Below are 21,099 nucleotides of genomic sequence, written 5' to 3'. Positions count from 1 at the left end.
TCTCAAACAATGACTCGAAAGATTTGAATGAAAGATACTGACAACACAGTCTGTGACCTCTTCCCTGTCCATAGACACCAAGATCCTGCTTATAGATCTGTCTTATAAACTTTCATAAACCAGTGTATAGCTAAATCACGGATAATTGTTGCCACACTGTTTGGAGGCAGCTGTCACAGTTGCCACAAGTCAGTGGGGATAGTTATCCGTGCCGCCACACTGTTTTAGAGCAACCAAAGCGGTTGGTGCTTTGTTCAATGAGATATTCACTGGTTTAGGAAAGTTTATTAGATAGATCTATAGCATGATATTGGTGTCTGCCAGTAAAACAGTGTGGCAACAAATGCAGATGCCTTTAAACTATTTGGCAACAAAGGCAGCTGCAGCAAAACACTGTTGAATCAATGGCAGCTGCCGTTACACATCCGTAGCTCTTTGTGTTGCACGCAGACATGCAAATGGAGATATGTAAAATGTATATGCTTTATCAATCCCCTTATAACTGTTAATTTGCTTGTTAGTGTTTTTTATTCAATTTGATATGTGAATGTTCTCCTCAGTCCAGAGCTGGTGATATAAACAACACAGTGAAAATGGCTCCAGCCTCTGCAGTACAAGGAGCAGACTCTGATCCAGACAGAGGTACTATACTGCACCATCATATGAAAGTGAAGAGGATGCACACTAGCCTTTTGTGAACATTATACAATCTGTGTATTATATGGTATATTCTGTGGTTTTCCAGGGTGGGGCTTGAGTTTTCTGCTGGGGACAGACTATGAAAGGAAGAAACAGAAACTCAACCAGGAGCGTCAGCTGGAATACCAACTTTACATTGCCGAGGTCTGAAAAGATAAATGATTGGTTAAGCTTGTTTTAATTTTATGTTGCCTCCTTGTTTCTCTTTGCGGTTTTACCATCCCGTTATTCCTCCTCTAGAAAAAGGAAGTGAAAACCAGTGAACCTCGTCCAGAACCACAAGTTGTCTTCCTACCTGTTATCGAGAAGAAAACCGCTCAGGTGAGAGTCTGTGTGAGATAATCACAGAGTACACAGCATAACAGGGCAACTGCTTTTGTTGGCATGCGGCTACGGGCTTATAAAATAAAAAACATAAAGGGACATGGATCAGCCTCGGAGCTGGGGCTTGTGGGTTTAAATCCCACCTGGGTTAAAGAAAGGTCATAGTTTAAGGAAATCCCAAAGTGCTGTATTTAGTATTTAGAATATTTGAAATTTCTCAGTCTGAACCATAATCCATCATTATAGTATAGGTTCTAATTGACAGTGTTTCTTTTTAACTTGGCAAGAATTGAAACCCCTCAATTTAGAAGTATCTGCTAATGTATGTGTTCATCATTGGGTAAGGATATTGAGTGAGTATGTGATGTATGACCTGACAGATTGTGTAGAGCCCAAGGGATGTTCACATATTTTCAGAAGGAGATTTTGTGCAATGTATTAAGTTTATTTACAAATTTTCTTGCTATTTTATTCATCTTTTAGATTCATTATTTAGATATCGACAGAGCATTGAATCAAAGTTGGGGAAAAGGACCGGATGACACATTTTAATTTGTCAGATTCAAACACAGCATTGGAAATATGAAGCTCTTGTCTTAACGATATCATCTTCAGAGAGCTGAATTTGGTTCTTTCACAGGAAAAGTTGAGAGAGGAGAGGAAGAAAGAATTCAACCTCTTGCTCAAGGAAAAAGCTCAAAGCAGAACTCCTCCTATTCCTTTTAAGGTAATCTGAATAATCAATTAAAAACACATTGAATTATTGTTTGTCGAAATTTTCTGTAAAAAAAATTATTTCAGCCTGATATAAAGTTAATCTAATGTCCAAATTTTCCCTTTCAGCCTGGACAGGTGCAATATTCAGATGCTGGACACATTTCTTCTCCAGCTTCTCCCCTGCCCACCTCCAACCACCAAACAAACACGCCCCCTCCAATCAGGAGGGTCACTGCCAAGAGAGATACGGCCACGTGGACTGAGCCAGAGAATAATGGAAAAAGCGGAGGGCCCTGGAATCTAACCCAACATCGGCAAACGCACAGGCCACTCCACAGACCAGTCGAGCCCTGTGACTCTGAGGAGGAGTCACTCAGAGACAGAGAGGAGCTGGATTTTAGACACAGGAGGAGAAAGGACAGAAACCCTCCAGAGTCTGATGGCGAAGAAGAGAGGAGAGAATGCAGAGCAAACAGGTTTTTAGCTTTTAACTAGTATTCTCTGCTACTAGAGAATAATGGACTTGGTAATAAAGTCTCACCTGCCTGTTTCTGTGGCAGATTTCGTCGGGACAAACAGGAGATGGAGGCCCCTACTGTTCATGACCAGAACAACAACGACTTGCTTTGGAACTCAGAGTGAGTGAGATTCATACCACGTTCATATAGACAGCAGCAGTATTCACATGCAGAGCCACTAACATCCTCATGGAAGGTCACATAAGTTCTCTCAATCAATAAAGCTCTGATTTAATGAGTCAATGAAGGGTAAATGCAACACCAGGCAGGTAGTGACAATTACTGCCACACTTAGTTGTTGCTCTTCTCTCAGATGCTATCTCATTGTTTCCTGGTTCATGCCGTCAACTTGAGCTACTGTCTGTACATAGTTCACGTGAGGTCCAGCTCCAGACAAACAATTACTCACCTCGGTTCGAACAGAGGAGCTGGATGGATTCGACAATGTCTCTGGGTTGGAGGACAGGAAGCTCTGCAGGGCAACTGAGGCCGTGCTGATGTAAAATGGTGGCTGGGTGTGGCTCAGATGTGAATCGATTGCTTTGCTGTTACTTGTATACGCTCTACATGGGTATCTTGTGCCGTGTCTTCTTCTGTCTGCATTCAATAGCCTGCACATGCAAGACAGCAGGAGGAGGTCTGCAAGATATGGTCCTGTCACCAGCAAGGATGAAGCTGAGTTTGCTACTGGATTACTTATTGGTAAGTAACAGTCTTATTCATGATTCGTATGGACATGCATTGATTGACTTGTGGGATTACAGATGGAATTAGTCGCTTTCAAATCTGTTTTGGTGCAGGGGCAACAGAAGAGAAGGGGGCCTCTCAGATGAGGAAAGAACAGTACAAGCAGGAGCTTCTGAAACAAATTGCTGAGAAGAAGAGAAACAAGTTTAGGTAAGCCTTTATTCACTAATCACAAATTATTATTAAAAGGAGTTATTTCATCTGGTTCATCAGGAGTCATTTGGACTCGTCTTTGTCTTCAGGGAGAGGAACCTTGAGCTCAGGGCTGGAGCCACTGGAGCCACAGACCCTGAGCAGAAGGTAACATAACATAACACAACACGACACAACCCAGCATAGCACAACACAATGCAAAGCACAACACAACACATCCAAGCATAGCACAACACAACACAGCCCAGCATTGCACAGAACAACACAACCCAGCCTATCACAACACAACACAACACAACACAACAAAACCCAGCAAAGCACAACACAACACAACATAACATCAAACAACACAACACAACAAAACACAACATAGCACAGCACAACACAACACAACACACCACAACACAACACAGCAGAACATAGCACAACACAGCATAGCGCAACACAACACAATACAATACAACCCAGCATAGCACTACCCAGCATAGCATAACATTGCATAGCAAAACATAACAACATAACATTAATTTTTTATATTTCATTTTGTTTGCTATTTTTATCTTCCCTATATTTTATGCATTTAAACTTGGATAAACACTACACAGTTAATTGCTTCTATGTGTAAACCGACTGGGCAATAGACCTGATTCTGAGGACATAGCATATTGTAACATGGCATAGTATTACAACATAACAACATAAAATAACATACAATACAATTTTGTTGTAATAGAATCATCACAGTCCAGCACATGTTCCTGTATCTTTCACACTTGTGTTGAAGTGTCTAAAGCTCAGTCAACACTTCTCACATCACCACAATCGTGGATGATGGTTATGATTGATATGATGGCACAATGCCACCTTGAGCAACACTTCATCTTTTCTCAATATTCTTGTCTCACTCTCTTTTGATGGATCTCTCCCGCTCGATGCATCGCCTCCTCCTCCTCCTCCTCCTCCTCCTCCTCCTCCTGACCGAATCAAGCAGTTTGGAGCTGGGAATCGTCGACACGTCAGCTCGAGACAAGATGTTCCTCACATGCTTGAGGTAGATCTGGAGGCCGAGGAGATGGAACCCAATCCACAGAGAGGGCCCCCGGGAAGGTTCCAGGTGGAGCCCAGCACAGCTCTCCGTCAGCTGCCAGGAAACACAGAGCCAGCACAAGGTGTCCCCTCACTGGGTTATTTCAATGATGCCTACCACAGGGACTTTTCCAACATGCTGGGAGAGGTGACCATTCCGAGGTAGTTCACCGCTCCTCAATGTTCTCATACGACAATTCTGCTTTTAATTCATTGTAGTTTCTGAGCTTCTGTTTTTGTTTGTCATTAGGGTTGCTGGTGTTCCACCTCCAATTCCTCCCACTGTAAATGATATTTACAGGACACCATATGATGCAGCTTATTATTATTATGGTTCAAGAAATCCACTGGAACCGAATAATCCTCAACATCAAAGTACAGTTTTACATATTTTAACAAAAAAACTTTAATTATAAGAAATGTTTGAGCTGTTTGGTCTTTGCTAAGCGTAATATTTACTTTTCATCGCTGCTGACCATTTTTCAAGACTACATTTTCTTGTACAGCAGTATTTTATTTTCACATTGGCTTAAAGTTAACTGTCACGTGTCATAGTGTAGCAATGCAGTGGTAACAAAATGCAGCAAAGTCATATTGACCAAAACAGATATCACTGTGAGGGATAAGCTTTCCTGCAAGTTTAAAAAATGCAAGTCTGCAATGCAATTATTTTTAATGATACTAGTTGGGAGTACAGTCAGTCAATAACATGACTTGCGTATCTGACACTGTCCTATTCGATGGGACTAATTCATATTGCCTTCAAGAAACTGCTAGGCTTCTCTGTAGAGAATCACCATTCATTATGGTGCCACAGCAGAACCAGATGGACCTGACTTCATCCAGATTTTTTTACTGTTGGATAGAGAAACTGGCAGACGGTGGCAGCAGATAGCTGTTGAATACTTTGTGTTCGGTATCCTGTATAATGTTTTTGTATTTCCTTCACTAGATCCTCAGCGTGGATGGGTGCAGCCGCCTGGGACTCTCTATCCTCCTCTGATACCTGGTCGCCGCACTGAGTCAGTGTCCATCACGAGTCACAAGTTTATTAATTCAGATGAAAATTCAGTGAACAATTTACAACTTGTCTCTCTTTTATAAAAAGGCCCTTGCTGTAAAGTGACTCTTTCTGTCCGTATTTTTTGAACACATTCTTCCTCCCTGTCCCCTCTTAGTGCATCTGCCCTTGCTATTGGAGAGTTTCCTGAAGACAAGTCCAAGAAATGGAGAGAGAGTGAAGTGAGTCACCAGGAGGCCCTCAAGCAGCAGGTACGACATGATATATTATCTGATAACCATAAATCAAACCCACGTTTTGAAAATTTAAGCGATTGCTGTTACAGGAATCCAGGACATTTACTCATTCTAGGGGAAGATCTCAATGTCCTGACCATCAGAAAGTAGATCACTGTGGAGTTATGGCAAAGGAGACAGAGTGTCGATGTGGTGTGTGACAGTGTCTAAACTTCTGACACTTTCAGATCCAAGGAAGTGAGGAGCGTAAAAGAAGAGAAAAAGAAGAGAAGTTGCGATATGAGGCTGAGACGGAAGCTGAGATGTTGGTGTACAACCCCTGGGGACGAAGCGGGGGAGGCGCTCCGATTAAAGACCAAAAGGGCAATCTCATCAGTAAGTTCACTTCCTAATGAAGTCTCCTAAACCTGAGATACGATGGACACATCAGGTTTTAGTTACTTATAACCGTTTCCATGCACTCAGGCGACTTAAGTCAAATGCACAGGATCAACATGGAGCTGTACAACAATCCTGCTCTCAAGAATCGTGAGCAAAACCTCTCAATGAGGAATGGGGACACTCTCGCTCCCCTCCCTCAGCGGATACCAGGTCTGTGGGACTGTACCAAAGCGATCTGTCACCGAAGTTCATTTTGTGTGCCGTGCATCTTCTTTACTGATAAATAACTTTCTGTCTAACTTGTCTTTGCAGTTTTAAATGATCAACCATCTCCACAGCGACTCAACCAGCAGGAATCATACATAGTGGACCTGAAACAGCAGGTAGGTCCCAGGCCACAGTCTTCAGTCTGTGGAGGTACCTGGATACAATTGACAAGGCTGATTAAACATCACATGAAATATGAATGAATACCTGTTACTGTTACAACCACTTTAACGCTCCTGAGCCCTTTGAAGGAGACAGAGAATTGTAACTAACTTAAAGCAAATCTGACAGATGGAGGAAAACAGGAGAAAGAAGGAGAAGGCGACAGAAAGAAAGAAGATGGAGGAGGAGAACGATATGAGGAGGATAGTGGAGGAATGTGCCCGCCTCCAGCAGAAATATGAAGAGGAGCAAAGAAGGCACAAAGAGAAGCATAAGGTGAGAGGTTCATCCGTTTGCTGAAGGGCACCTCGTCATTCCTCCTGATTCCAGATTGATTATCACTGAGGAGCATTTCCTTGTACCTTCTGCAGGTAAACAGCAGTTCCAATCAACCTGACACACATTTGCAGAAGAAGGAAAAGAAGGTGAAGCAGGAACAAGAGACGGTGGAAGAGGTGCCTCGGAGCACCAGAGACAGAGAGGAGGAGAAAACCACTCCTCACGAGGTACTGTATGTCCCGAAAAGATACTGGTAATGTTCATTTATACTGAATGACTTTGTCAAATGTGATTCTGCTCATAACTTTAGCAGCGAGAGAAGTCTCCTCCCATCCCAACCCTGCGGAGGAAGACACACATTGTGGCATCCAGACCTTCCTCTGGGGTGAGCCATCTCTCCTCCAGGAGTCACTCAGTCAATAAGAGCAGTGAACATGTTCACATCAAGGCTGCTATGGTGTAAATCTGTCTGGATAAAAAAGTATTGCAAAAGAGACAGAGGTTAGATGTGGTGTTCGACAGTGTGTACTTCTGACACTTGAACCAAATCTGACAGATAGAAGAAAGCAAGAGAGAGGAGGTGAACCTGAGAGAACAAATGAGGATTTTGGAGGAAAAGACCCAGAAGCAGGAAGAAGAGACGGAGGAAAAGGTGCCTCGGAGCACCAGGGACAGAGAGGGGGGGAGCACACCTTTGAGTTACAAGGTACTGTATGTCCGAAAAGATATTGGTAATGTTCCTTACATTTACATTGAATGGCCTTGACCAATGAGATTCTGCTCGTAACTTTAGCAGCGAGAGAAGTCTCCTCCCATCCCAACCCTGCGGAGGAGGACACAGTTTGTGGCATCCAGACCTTCCTCTGACGTGAGCCAAACTCCTCTCGGTCAATAAGTGCAGTAAATATATTCACATCCAGGCTGCTATGGTGTAAATCTGTAAGGATAAAGAAATGTCCATGATTTCCACAGCGGGAGCGCACTGCGTGGGCACCACACTCAGTCCCTGGGAAAATGGCCCCACCGCCACGAGGTAAGACTGTCCTAGCCCAAACTTCTAAAAATCAAATCCATCCATGTCCCTACTCACTCCCCCCTCTGCTTGGTCTATCCCCGAAAGATGAAGTGATCCGAGAGCTGTCAGTCCTTCGCAGGCACCTGAGGAAAGAGCAAATGCAACTGGAGGCCCAGATGAAGCAAACAGATCGACAGGAGAGCAGCCACCCTCCCTCCATCAGGTAACGAAGTCAGACACCCCTGAGCACCGTTGGTAATTTAGCTATACCATGTCCAGGATAAATGGGATTTCTTTGATTTTTTTTCAGCAGAGACATGAATAATACATAAAAGCTATTAGATGTTCTCTACCCCTTAAGATCCAAATTTCACCAGATGCACTGAGGGTCTTGTGAAATAGCAATTTCACAATTTGAAATCTAAAGGGGTCTCCGTGTGCTCCAAGCTAGTCTAGTGAACCAAGTCCAATCTTCTAATCCACATAAAGATTTGTTTCAGCGACTCATTGCTGCAGTAATATAACAGTCACAGTAAAACAGAGCATAACTAATCAAAATCCCAAGTGAGGTTTTCGCATCCAGGACTGTTACAAAATAATATAAATACAGAAAAGGAAACTTTGTAGAAAACATCCAGGACAGTGTACCGTCACCACATTTTCACAAAGACACTTGCAGGTCACCAGAGGCGGTTGTTCTGTTAAGAGTTGTGCTCTCCTCCTTCGTTCAGGAGCAGCAGACGACCCAGAGCGGCTGCAGCTGTGCACGGGGAGGCCGAGCTGCCGTCCACGTCCAGAACCGACCCAGTCCCTGCTCCAGTTAACACAAAAAACCCCTGTGAGTTCAACAAGCTTAAATACAGGGGTCATGGCCGACTCACTCAGGATTCATTTTAGGGAGCAACGGTTTAACTTAATAATCAGATCCCATTTAGGTTACCGACCCTGGGTCAGATTTATGTGTGATCTGCCTGAAATGTGTCCAATATAATGAGCAGTGACCGTCTTAAGGAGCCAGAGGTGCAAAGTAGATGCTACTGCAAGAAGACTCCATACAATAAACTTATTATACTTATACTTAATAGCAGTACGACATAAAAAGTTTTACATCTTTACTTGTTTACAATTCGCTATATAGCTTCATCATGGAATATATTTAAACAAATTGCCATGGTTATTATTATATCTCAAAAACCGACTCAACCTCCTTTTCATTTGTCAGACTCGTCATCTCGTGAGGAGGCTCTCCAGATGTACCCCGACAACCCCCCCACTGGTGTACAGACTCTGGACGTCCAGCAGCAGGCCCTCCTCCAAGAGTATAGACGCCAAATCGGCCTCATGAGGATACGAGAACATGCTGACCGTGGTCAGAGAGGACACACACACACACACACACACAAACATACGCACACAAACACGCAGACGCACACACCTGTCCTCAGACTGTTGTGCTCTTACACTGCCTGCTCTGTGTTTCTCTACAGACCTCTGGAAGGTGTATCTGAACTGTTATCATCACGTGAGTGATCACGACATCATACAGTATGCACGTTTATTCTGACAGGCTCGATGGGTCGGGCTCGTTCTTCAGTGGAGATGTTTGACTGGTGTCTTCTTTTGTTGCATCTTCTCTCAGGCGAACAAACCTTCGCCCCTCGTCCTGAAGGACTCCTTGTTTCCATCTCAGTCACCTTTTACAGGTAATTCTGACCAAACACAGACTGTCCGACCTGTCCTGAGCAAGAAAAATGTGTTTACATCTGTCGGTACACAACACACACAATACCACACTACGGCTGTCTGGGTGGCAGGCTAATTTACCTCTCTGTCTACTTGCCAACTTGTGTCTCTGTGTTGCATCTGTCGCCAGCGCTGGGTGCAAGGGGCCCATGGCAGCTGCTGGGCGGCGATAACACAGAGTCATGCATTGGAGAGGATGTGGCAGTATATGCGTTTTTATTTTTAAAGCCTGATGCAGGAAGGGACTTTTGTTTTTTATTTCACCGCCTTTTAGCAAAAGGTTTTGGTGGATTAGGCTCATTTTCATCTTTTTGGTATTCCCACATCAAATCTGAACTTTAATGTCCCTAATCTCTGTCCAGCTGCGGAACAGGTATGTGTGTAACGCTGACCGCTTTTGGTTCCTTTCAGGTGGTTACACTGGGGACGTGTGTGGACAGCAGGCTAATCGGGTGGGATCCCCTCGGCCGTCAACGGAGCACCAAGAGAGGACGACCCGACGAAGGAGACGAGCTGTATGTCGCTGATGATGATTTGAAGCACTGGAGTAGTTTAGTCCCTGCAGTTTTCAAATTGAACTCCTTTGACAGATTTTCGTGAATCAGAGGGAGCCAGACGTTGAGCCAGACGTTGAGTCTCCGAAGTTGCCGACCAGCCAGAACGGTGAGGTTAAGGTCAGAGGGCACAGCCAGAGCGGCATCCGGGGGGAGGCTCATACGCTGGTGTTCACAACAACACTCCAGTCTCATTCTAACACTCAACTTTAACTGTTAAACCCCACAAACAAAAAATATGTGTGTGACATGTACGTTTTGATTGGAATCGCCCTGTTTGACTGCTGCCGTCTTCTCCAGAGGGGCTGTCCCTTGACGAAGAGGACTTCTGGTCTCTGAGGTCTGCCCCGGAGAGGCGTGTCTCTGTGGAGAGCGTCGCCACAGAGCCCTGGCTGCGGCCTGGCACTTCGGCTTCTTTGAGAGGCTCAGCCTGTAGAAAGAGGCTGGATACTCCATCGCCCGGCCTCACACACCGTGTCACGTAGCTCGTGTCCAAGGAGGGAAAACTGCACCTGAAGTTTGCTGACCTCTCTTCTCTATATGTACAAGTGGTGGACAATAAAAGGCTTAATAGATAACAGAGTCCGTGGGTAAGAAATATGCTGTAATTTGAGTTATGTTTAGCTAATATATGTTACAGAGACTATTTTCTAATAAAATAAAGTCCTGATTCAAATTTTGTCTGTGCTGATTGTATTTTCTACTTTACTACATATATTTGACAGCCTTACTTAAAAGTTACTTCTATATTTTTGGATTTTAGATACTGGATGATTTAACATGCTTTAAAAACCTATTGTTAGAGATTAACCCAGTAGTGTCCAGCCTTGGCTTCTGACGCCTTACAAGAATCACAGTGTGGGACACATTTAATTTAATATAATTCAGAAAATTCATGCAAAACCTTCTAGTTTATATTCAGTGATCAAATAAATTACATATTGTTCCCATCAACTAGCACAAGGAGTAAGGGTCACTCTTTAATCAAGTCAAACCTCCGGCTTCCTGAACCTTTACTTTATTTATATATCTTAAAGTTGATTATTCATTTATAAATGTTTTTAGATGTTGTCAGTTTCCGTCCTCGACACAGTGGATATAAAAAGTCTCCACACCCCTGTTTACATCACAAAAACACAAGGTTTTTGTGATGTAAACAAATGAGACAAAGATAAATCCGGTACGAACTCAACTTGTATAGTTTTAAATATTTTTGAATTTAAGGGAAAACTGCACCTGAATTTTGCTGCCCTCACTCCCCTGTGCTACAGAGACTTTTATCTAATAAAGCAAAGTCCTTATTCAAGTTTTGTCCGTGATGATTTTCAGTGCAGAGAAATAAAGAGCTAGTTGTTGAATGTCACTAAGAAGTCAGTGATTCAGCTTTTCAAATCAACCAAGTTCAAAAACTTTATTGACCTAGAACCTGATTAGGATGCCAGATGATGTATCGTACAGAAAGTTGTACATAATCTTTTTTGCAACATAGAAAACTTTACATTGCTGTATCATATACATTTTGTTTTCTACATCCATGAGCAGGAACGCTTCCCCATTCATACTTAAAGCACAGCTAACGTTTCTCATCTTCTCTATACATTTTACCATCCCGCAAACCAAAGGAAAAGAAAAAACATGAAATATATTATTAACTTTTGATTTTGTACACAGGAGTGAAAACTAAACTCAAACATGAAAACAGACAGGTGACGTACAAGCAGCTAGCATCGGGTCGCCCTCTCGTCCTCCGGTCCCAGAAGCCCAGTTATCATCTCACTCTGTGACAAACCTAACGACATATAAAATGGAATAATTTAACCCTTCACTTTCCGTGGTCTTGCTCAAAATACTAATTGTACTGTGTAGGACAATCTGCACAAGAGGGTAGAGTCAAAATAAATTATCACAAAGTAAAATCTCCAGTGCATTCAAAAAAGAGATCAAGTGCAGCAAATCCATAGGAGGAGAAGAAAGAAATAAACAAAAATAGATGAAATCTAGTGTTATAAGATTATATTACATAGCGGCAGATCTGTACAACTAGTTTCATCCAAGAGGCTGTCAATGCTAATGTTAGCCTTCTGCTGCGCTCACAGAAAGGTCATTACTATCAATGTGTGACAAATGCCACATTTCAGAGTTACTGAATATGTCTGTTTGCATGTAGTTTGAAACCGTTCGTTCTTTACGTTTTAAATATACAGTAAGAAGCACATGTTTTTGAAATATATTCCCTCTGAGCAGACCAGAGATATGAGTGACTGTCAGTTGTTTATCAGTAGTTTTATCCAGTGGAGGCATCGCTACACCTTGAACAAGACATGACTGTTTTTATTGGGATATATAGAACTCCATCTGGGCTGCGTGTGTGTTTGTGTAGATGTGTTTGTGTGTTTGTGGTCACAGGGTTAAGGGTGCGGGTGGGTGGTAGCAGAGAGCCGACTGATAATCGGGCTGTTCAGGCCAAGAGTTCGACAGAGACCCCGCGGAGAACGCTGAGGTGACGAAGCCACGGCGCGGCCCCGCGAGGCGGAGGCCTCGGTGCAGCTCTGTCTTCCAGGCTGTTTGTGGTGCAGCGTCACTGGGCCTCCTCCCCGGCCTCCTCTGCCTCCTCCAGGTCCACTTCCTGCCCAATATGCGGTGGCTGAGGCTCCGGTTCGGGCTCGGGCAGCTGTGCGATGTTGAACACGAGGCCGATCCGCAAGAAGAACTTTCTAAGAACCGTGCGCAGCTCTGGGATCAGGTCGAACTGCATGATCTCACAGAGCAGAGGGTAGTACCTGGACGCATGAGCCTTGAACTGAAAGGTGAGAGAGGAAGAAAGAGAAAGACGGAGGCATAAAAAACGTTGTATTTGGCTACATAGAATACAAATCACAATTTTAAATGGTAAATGGTTTTGTATCTATAAAGCGCTTTTCTAGTCTTGATCACCACTCAAAGCTCTTTACAGGACAGTGCATCTATTAGTAGCACTTTTTATTGTTCTATGAGGGTCAATTCGGGGTTCAGCATCTTGCCCAAGGACACTTCGGCATGCAGATGGGGAAGATTGGGGATCGAACTGTCGACCTTCAGGTTGGAGGACGACCGCTCTAACCCTCAACCACAGCCGCCCAATTCATTCTTATTGATACTGTCTGGCAGTTTGACAGGATCAGTCTAAAATCAAAATATAACATTCTTTGCTGTGCAAATTAGTAGAATTGCACCTTGTTCATTTTGGTAGTCAATTGATTTAATGAATATATAATCTGAAAATATCAAACCAGTTTCAATGTGATATTTTCATCCACATAAGTTTTACCCGAGCTGAGCTGCATCGTTTCATCTACATAGAAATCACACCTTCACTGTCTTTGTAACATTATTACTAAAATGTCTTTCTGATTTGTATAACAGTATATTATATACAAGTTGAAAACGAGAATATCAAGTACAGCCTTCATGTGCATTATTGTTATACTATCTGTTCTGAAATACCACCGTGGCTCACACCTCCACCTCATCTGGTATTTTTGGATATCAGACCTAGTTGTGAATTATCTGTTCCGTCTTTCCGGCTCCTCACCCTTTCATCGCTGATCTTCAGCACCTTGGTGAGGAAGAGCAGCAGCAGGTTGGTCCAGGCCTCTCTGTGGCTCTCTGAGGTCAGGGCCAGGAAGTACGCTACAGCCTCGCTGCACACACTACAAACACACACAGAGAGAAACACAAAGAGAGGAAGAGAAATCGCATTAGGCTGAGAGAGAATGCAGGTTACTGGAGAAAGACTTCAAGCCACTCCCCAGATTTGCGTTGTTCTTTCATGTGGAGTCAAAAGACAGCATCTGCATCTGTGTCTTGCTTATCACATGAACCAGTGTACAGGGATGATGAAGGTTAAATGAAGCCGCTCACTGAAGCTATTATGAAAACAATTAGGACATTTTTCGTTTAGCAGTGTAAAGCATGAGGAAAAGTGACACAACCTCTGACCTCCCCTCTTTGACCCTGCGCCCCTTCGCTCACATCAATGCCATCTGTTGCTCATTGACCCCCCCCCCCCTCCAGACTGACCACTCCCCTGTTCTCCAATCTCTGTCAGCCAATCGCCTCCAATATCTGCCTCACAGACTGCGCTCATTCCAACTTGCATGAGTGCTGTACATTAAACAAGGGTCTGAGTGTGTGTGTGTGTTTGTGTTGCTTCATAAAGAAAGAAGAAACTGATGACACATAACAGAGTCTCAGTGAATTAGGACATCTGAGCTACTCTCACATGCAGACACCGCCCTGCCTCCTCCTCCCCCTCCCGCCTCCTCCAATAATAAATGCGGGTAGGAGAACCAGGCGTTGATTCCGCTTCATCTTGACATCGTCGTCAATACCAGGGAGAGGAGGGTAGACCACTGGGCTGACAGCTGTTCGTGCAGCGCTGAATAAAGACGCAGCGAGGAAAGAACACTCCAAGATCCATGCGCCTTTGGATCGTTACAGCGAATGGCGTCCCTTTCTGAGAATGGCCGATGCTGCTTCTTCGCCACTGACTCAAGACAGTTAAATCAAAAACAACCCTCCCTTTCTCTTAGGGCCGGTGTCTTTTCATTTCCTCTGAAGCGGCTATTGATGTTCGTGCCAGGAGAAGTGTGATTTCTCTTTTCCACATTGGAGCTGGTGACGGTGAACGTGTGGGGATACACACACACACTTTCTTCAACATGCTGAAAGTTAAAATAAAATGAAGAAGATTGATGTTTTCATGATGTTTCCAGTGCAAAGTCCCAAAAACAAATGCACCAATTACTTTTTGGAATCTGTCGAGGTGAGGTCACACTTCAAAGCATCTAAATGTATCCATTGTTCCTGCTGAATCGCAGCATGTGTTACTCCTCATAATAATGACGAGAGACTGTAAGGAGATGCTGACAGGGTCATTAGTGATATGAGGAAGAGCCGCAACAGGAACCCATTATGACGATCATGGATCAACCTGCTTGCGGAGTCTACTCCCTGCTTGCTAAAGTGGTGGTCACAGAGAAATGCTTATTTGTGCAGTGCAGGCCTTTTCGATGGGCAGCTCTGGTTCAGGTGAAAGAGAACTGGAGGTTAACTGCAGTAATGAGCAACAGAGCACTTTCAGAATGTTTTGCATCAGTTTAGGAGACTGAGTGGTGTCTTTCTCTGAATCATGATACTGTGGGATACGTACAGATCACATGTTTGGTTTCTTACCTGAGAAGTCGTCTCTGGACCTCGGCCCAGGCGTCTTGGCGGCTCTCGTCTGTGTACATACGAAACAGGATGCGGAGGCCACAGGCCAGGCTGCTGGTCTCCTGCTTCAACAGGTTGGGCTTCGACTTTCCTTTGAAACCTGCAGACATGAAGGTAAAATTATATATTAATAAAAGTTATATAATTAGTTATTTTAATTATATTTCAAGTAATCTCTAAACTGCAACAAGAAGTGACACAGAATCGCCAACAGCCTGAAGTAAACCACTGCTTTCATCTTCAGCATGAACCGGTTTCTGAATGAAAGCCAATCGAAGCTCCAGACGCTGGTTCGTTGCTGTACCTGCTTTCCACAGTGAAGTCCTCTGCTCGTTGTTGGAGTTGAAAGCTTTGGCGAAGTGGTGGGACTCCAGCAGACAGTCGAGCAGCTTGAAGAGCTGCTCAGACGTCAGGTACTGATACATGCCCTGGTCCTGGGTGTCCACAGGGACGTCTGGTGCACAGATAGCGTCCCGCTTCGACAAGACACACACACACACGACAGGTTAGTCGTCTCTTAAACCCTCATCATGAAGCATTGTGATCTAACAAGGGTTTAAAACAACACCCCCGGCTGAACAGCAGCTGTTTGTACCTGAGCAGCAGCAAAGTTCTTTGCATCTTCCTTCTTACTGGTGGCAGGAAAAAACACGATGTTATCAATGGTCTGGATGAGCTCCAGCTGCACGACACACTTTATCAGCAAAGCTGAGAACAGCAGCTGCTCCTGGACCTCTGTGGATCACAAAAACAAAAACGTCCATCAGAACACAGAGAAAAGCAGAAGATGATAGACCTACACTTTCATTCAATTCTCAAGGACTTCAGAAAAGATAAATGTGGTGCTAGCAAGTGCAGGCAGAACGACGGAAGCCTCTAAGTAGAGAGAGGGCTTACTTGTTGGGGTCCTGCTCCTGGAGCCGTCCTCACACATGCCTGATGCTGCGCTGAACTGACTCTGCCGCCGGTTCTCCGTGGCAACCCTATCGGCGCTGCTTATGGAATGCTGGTCGTCAGAGCGGGACTGGATGTCCACTGACTTCTGGGAAACAGAGTCCTGGGAGCAGAGCGGAAAGAGTTTGAATGCACTAATTACTTTGAGTGTAGTGATGAATAAAAATATATGAAAAACCTTGAGAAAATGGAAACAAGACCTGCAAATACAATTCAACAAATATCAAAAGAAAATGATGTTCAGCAAACAACATGCAAATACCAGAGTGAACAGTAATTCATTCACATAAAAGAGAAACTTGTGGATTTCCTCACCAACTGTTTGTCAGACAGACTCTGGGTTGTCAGGTGTTCTCCCTCAGGTCTCCATGTTAACAGCCTGAAAAACAGGAGACGTGTTTATTCAATAAATCATATTCATTCTTGTACAGAATAACAAACGACTTTCACGCTAGAAAAATTACCTGAGTTACGTTATTAATCAAACGAGGTCTTAATTTAATTCCCGGTGGATGATCAATTTTTCCTTATCAGAAATAATCCGTTTGGTTTGTATTTTGTAGAATCAAAATAAATAAGGATCCATTGCAGGTTGTTTGATGAAATTGATACAGACAGTAAAATTGTCCATTTCAATCGCGTTATAACCATTGCAACATTAATTTAGCAGCTAATGCTCTATTTTAATTAGATTTACTGCTCAATTTTTGTTATTGTTGTAAATCAACTGGTTGTTGGCCTCTAACAACCAGCTGACTGTACATCCATGTCTGTTCAGACTCATATATAGCAATGAGCATGTTGGGCTCGTCTTTTTTCCTCGTCTTTGAACGAGAGGCAGTCGGGTTTTGAGTGCAGCAGCTTACGCGTGAGGGATGGTGGTCTTGAAGATGTCCAGCATGCAGTTACATGTCTTGTCCCAGGTCTCGGGGGAAAACTTCTCTCCGTTCAGGATGACCACATTCTCCAGACAGTTGGTGCCTGAACGGGCAAGCTGCTCATTATCTACAGACGCAGAGACGAGGAGGAGGAGGGAGAGGAGGAGGGAGAAGGGAAGTGTAAATTAGAAAAGAGGAGAGACAAAAAAACGATGCATAAAGTCTGATAAGATTTCTGCCTCTTTTTGTTTCTGATTAACAACCACAAAACAGTAAATATGGCAACTGGACATTCACTTATACGTCTTTTTTTGGTCTGTTCTAATGATTGTTGCTTCTTTAAGCTCCTAAACCTTGTGAGCATTAACAAGCCCAACAGCCAGGATATCTGAAGATGATCTACTTGTTTGCAATTAAATATCGGGGGGGTTGCCTGTGTGCTCACCTTGCTGCACACACCAGTAGAGCTGAGCCAGAATATCGTCCAGCAGGACATCATTGAGGGACTCAAAATATTGGGTGAAGACATCACAGAGGGCATAAAGTGCATGGTTGCAGGTGGTGGTCATCCACTCGGCTTTCTGAGGGGGCAACACAGTGAAATGCAGAGTACAATACACTAACAACAATATACTGGAGGAATAAAGATGAGATATTGTGATATTTTGGTTTCATGTGTTTGCATGAATTCCCACGAGGGAGGACGGCTGTTAAAACCACGGGATATGAAACAGCTGTTGCGGATGCCAGACTTGTCGTTTACCTCCGTCTGTTGCTCGGGCAGCTTCATGTTGTCGAAGATCCTGAAGACGATTCTGAACAGGTCCTGCCACCAGTGCTTTTCAAAGGTGTGCCCGTAGGTCTTCATCACTTCAAACATCACGGTTAGGCCCCTGGGGAAAAAAAATACACACATACATAGATTTGCCCTTTCCTTGATGTTACAGATGAATTTGCTGTTGATTTTTTTACAAAATATTTCAAAGCAATAGCCAATCCAGCTTTGATTTGCAAACAGTAATTATTGAGACTGCAGAACTCAATAAATTATTTTTACTGTTGCCTTTGCATTAATCCAAATTCACAGAAGTTAAACCATCCAGTTGCATGCCTTTAATCGTGCAGGATTTTTTTTTTTTTAAACCTTGAAGAACTGGCTCAACTGGCGCCTACCTGGTCCTGACATCCAGCTTACACCTGTTGATGATGCAGGAGAGCTCGAAGAGAATTGGGAACCATCCCCGCACCCACACGCGGTCCTCAGGCGCTACATTCATGTCATCACTGGTGTAGTCTTTAAAGGCCTGGGAGAGAAACAAGGGGAAAGTTAACCCTGCTACACAAACAGACTTTTCCATTAATACTGTACATGCCCCTGATGTGCCTGAAACACACACGCTCACACTATCTCAGAGCTTCAGCTGCATTCTTGTTACCATCATCATCCTGCTTCAGTAAACCAATACTATTCATCTTCTATCTACGCTGCGGCTGAGTCAATACTGTTCTGTAGGAAATTAACTTGCGAGATATTGACCTGCGGCCTCTCTGAGACGTATTTGGCGCAGTGTCGAATGAGGCGGATGGCTTCCATGCTGGTGTCGGGGAACGAGGCGTTACAGGCAAACTCCGACAGACACTTAACGGCGTCCTGGAAGGAGTCGATGGTGGCCGCAAAGTGCTTCTCAAATACATTCGCTGGGAGACGGAGTAGAGGGAGGTGATGGCGGAATGAGGAGAGAAGGAGAGAGGGGATGTCTGATCAAATACAACGATGCAGTTGGTTTAGAAAATTAAATTAGGAGGGTTGTAAATGAACTTGTAATGTCGTTCTGTGTGTGTGTGTGTGTGTGTGTGTGTGTTGGGACTTACTGACGATGTGGCCCGTGGTCTGGAAGGCCAGCTCCACAATGCCCTCGTCCTGGTCCGAGGCGGCCAGGTGAAAGACGGAGAAGATGTTCTTCCAGCCCGAGCGGATGTTTGCCGCCTGGGAGTTAACCATCTGGGCTATACAGCGCACCACCATGTCTCTGATGGTGGGAGACCTGGAGAGTGTGAGTTGGGAGGAGGACAGGGATTGGGTGGGCGAGGTCGAGAAAGAAGCAATCACAGAGGAGAGGAACAAAGTGAGTAAGGTAGAAAGAAGCGTGAAAGTCAATCAATTACAAAAGGAGGAAATTCATCTCGACATTGATGTCAATTGGCTTTAAAAGCTCCACAATTCCATTTTCAAGCAGAATCGTTATTCCAGCTCTGGCACGACAGGTTTTTAGATCAACTGTTGCCATAGTAAAGAGCATTCCCAACTGCTCACGAGTTATGAATGAGAGAGAAGCTCTGCCTCCACTTACCATTACACACGCACACACGCAGCTATCTAAGTGAGGACACTCATTGACACCTTACATTCCCCAGTCCATTACTCTTACCACCCAATATACCTAACCCAAACCTTATTCGAAAAGCCTAACCCTAAAACCAAGACTTAACCCCCAAACGGTCAATTAAAGGGGGGTCCCAAAATGTCCTCTCCCTTTTGGTTGTAGACTCAGAATGGTCCTCACAAAACTAGCTGTACAAGGACACACACACACACACACACACACACACACACACACACACACACACACACACACACACACACACACACACACACACACACACACACACACACACACACACACACACACACACACACACACACACACACACACACACACACACACACACACACACACACACACACACACACACACAGGAGGGCAGCCTGAGTGAGTCTAATGGACACACTGTGCTGAAGGGTTTACATGGCCGTCTGCCATCTCCTCTCTGTTGAAGCCCTCAGTCTGTTCAGCGTGTGGGTGGATTTATATTTGCACCGCTACTCTTTCACATCAATGAAAAGTGCGGTGCGGTAAAACAGCTTGCCTTCAGATGTGCCTCATGCCGATAATTACGACGCTTAAATCAAACTCATTTATACGCGATAGCTGTACAAATTCCATTCTAGATGGATTTGTGATAAATAAGGGGAGAAAAAAAAATAGAGGCTCGGTCGTTTATTCCCTGTGAGGGTAACGCAACCCGACTGAAAGGGGACGGTCAACATGTTGGCGTGCTGCTTTTCTCTGAGTGAACGACCAAACAATACGCTTACTCACTGCAACAAAAACAACTCACAGAGAGAGAAGGCAGAGATGGGCTGAGGGGAGTGATCCTGTGTGTGCGTGCGTTCGTGTGTCTACAGTCCAGATATAGTGGCCACTCACATCCACAATACAGAAATTGTCTTTGCACAACCCTGACATTGGAATCACAACGAGCACCCACTCACAAAAATATGCACTGTTTTATTTTTACCTGTTCTTTTTCATGATGTGCTCGAAAGGCCTCAGGAAGTCTTTCTGGAATCTGAAATTAGCCAGTTCCCCCTTCTCCAGAAACTTCATGGACAGTTGCCTGAGAGAGTCAACGGCGAAGATCGCCACGTCTTCGTTGGAGTTACAGCCGACCTGCACAGAGACAAAAAACATATTTCAGTCACAGCACAATGATTTTTATTTCCAAGCGGAGCTTCCCAAGAACAAACGGTTCTTTCAGTATGATGTATAACTGACTACCAAGCATCAGAGTCCACTGAATAGGTACAAAATATTAAACTCACTTTCAAATATGATGGATAACTGAGCGTCTGATGTGTCCTTGAACACCAAAGTGCCAAAAAGCTTTTCTGTCTATACTTACAAATGTAACAAAAAGGAAAAGTATAGTCATTATTATTAAACTAAGAATCGTTGTTGGTGTTATCTTATGAAGAACACTTTATATTGAGTCACGTTGGACCCCCATGTTTCTATTTTAACCCAAAACAGACAAACCAAACACAGGGCCACTGTTCTTTTGTTTCCTATTTGTATTCACGAGTGTTCCAGTTTGTAAGCAGGATGTATTGATTTAACTTTTAACCGTATTTTGTGATGCTCTCACTCAAAACCTGGCGCTTGCACTCAAATATACCCTGCTTGTGCTTAGATTTCTTGCACTCCAGCTTCAGCTCTTCTCCTCATGCTCACTGCATCTGTGCGCTCATCAAACTTCTGACCTGGATTTTT

The 21,099-nt window shown here is 44.0% G+C and overlaps 2 protein-coding genes across 3 annotated transcripts in view; one reads left to right on the top strand and one right to left on the bottom strand.

Annotated features, from left to right (window-relative positions):
• The first annotated feature begins 593 nt into the window (after positions 1-593).
• Positions 594-10,499, top strand: LOC133933065 (centrosome and spindle pole-associated protein 1). The gene is made up of 29 exons (XM_062380018.1): positions 594-642; positions 746-843; positions 940-1,020; positions 1,664-1,750; positions 1,867-2,054; positions 2,301-2,378; positions 2,869-2,960; positions 3,059-3,155; positions 3,248-3,305; positions 4,210-4,406; positions 4,495-4,619; positions 5,197-5,266; positions 5,423-5,516; positions 5,729-5,876; positions 5,967-6,092; positions 6,195-6,265; positions 6,441-6,587; positions 6,683-6,817; positions 6,901-6,975; positions 7,147-7,296; positions 7,384-7,458; positions 7,563-7,828; positions 8,337-8,470; positions 8,828-8,974; positions 9,093-9,127; positions 9,245-9,308; positions 9,760-9,863; positions 9,939-10,011; positions 10,203-10,499. Exons 1-29 carry the CDS (start codon positions 594-596, stop codon positions 10,385-10,387), a joined length of 3,249 nt encoding a protein of 1,082 aa, XP_062236002.1. The 3' UTR covers positions 10,388-10,499.
• Positions 10,500-11,299: 800 nt separating this feature from the next.
• Positions 11,300-21,099, bottom strand: part of arfgef1 (ADP-ribosylation factor guanine nucleotide-exchange factor 1 (brefeldin A-inhibited)) — a 46,908-nt gene continuing 37,108 nt past the window's right edge. For both annotated transcript variants that reach the window (XM_062379098.1, XM_062379099.1), the window contains 14 exons: positions 20,348-20,499; positions 18,860-19,032; positions 18,525-18,685; positions 18,161-18,291; positions 17,751-17,880; positions 17,433-17,568; positions 16,976-17,114; positions 16,425-16,488; positions 16,053-16,212; positions 15,751-15,890; positions 15,460-15,631; positions 15,117-15,255; positions 13,474-13,591; positions 11,300-12,702 (listed from right to left, as the gene is read on the bottom strand). In XM_062379098.1, coding sequence (XP_062235082.1) covers positions 12,481-12,702; positions 13,474-13,591; positions 15,117-15,255; positions 15,460-15,631; positions 15,751-15,890; positions 16,053-16,212; positions 16,425-16,488; positions 16,976-17,114; positions 17,433-17,568; positions 17,751-17,880; positions 18,161-18,291; positions 18,525-18,685; positions 18,860-19,032; positions 20,348-20,499 — 2,037 coding nt within the window. In that variant the 3' untranslated portion in view covers positions 11,300-12,480. The remainder of the gene's footprint in view (positions 12,703-13,473; positions 13,592-15,116; positions 15,256-15,459; positions 15,632-15,750; positions 15,891-16,052; positions 16,213-16,424; positions 16,489-16,975; positions 17,115-17,432; positions 17,569-17,750; positions 17,881-18,160; positions 18,292-18,524; positions 18,686-18,859; positions 19,033-20,347; positions 20,500-21,099) is intronic.

This window comes from Platichthys flesus, chromosome 21 (assembly GCF_949316205.1).
Source record: "Platichthys flesus chromosome 21, fPlaFle2.1, whole genome shotgun sequence".
NCBI lineage: Eukaryota > Metazoa > Chordata > Actinopteri > Pleuronectiformes > Pleuronectidae > Platichthys > Platichthys flesus.
Note: the sequence above shows the minus strand (reverse complement) of the source record. Positions and strands in the feature narration are given on the sequence as shown.

Bases quoted from the DNA above. Each gene is read 5' to 3' on its own strand.
- LOC133933065 (XM_062380018.1), top strand. From the start codon at position 594: ATGGCTCCAGCCTCTGCAGTACAAGGAGCAGACTCTGATCCAGACAGA. The intron at 1,751-1,866 runs GTAATCTGAATA...TTTCCCTTTCAG, and splicing joins CTCCTCCTATTCCTTTTAAG to CCTGGACAGGTGCAATATTC. The intron at 2,055-2,300 runs GCAAACGCACAG...TTTCTGTGGCAG, and splicing joins TGGAATCTAACCCAACATCG to ATTTCGTCGGGACAAACAGG.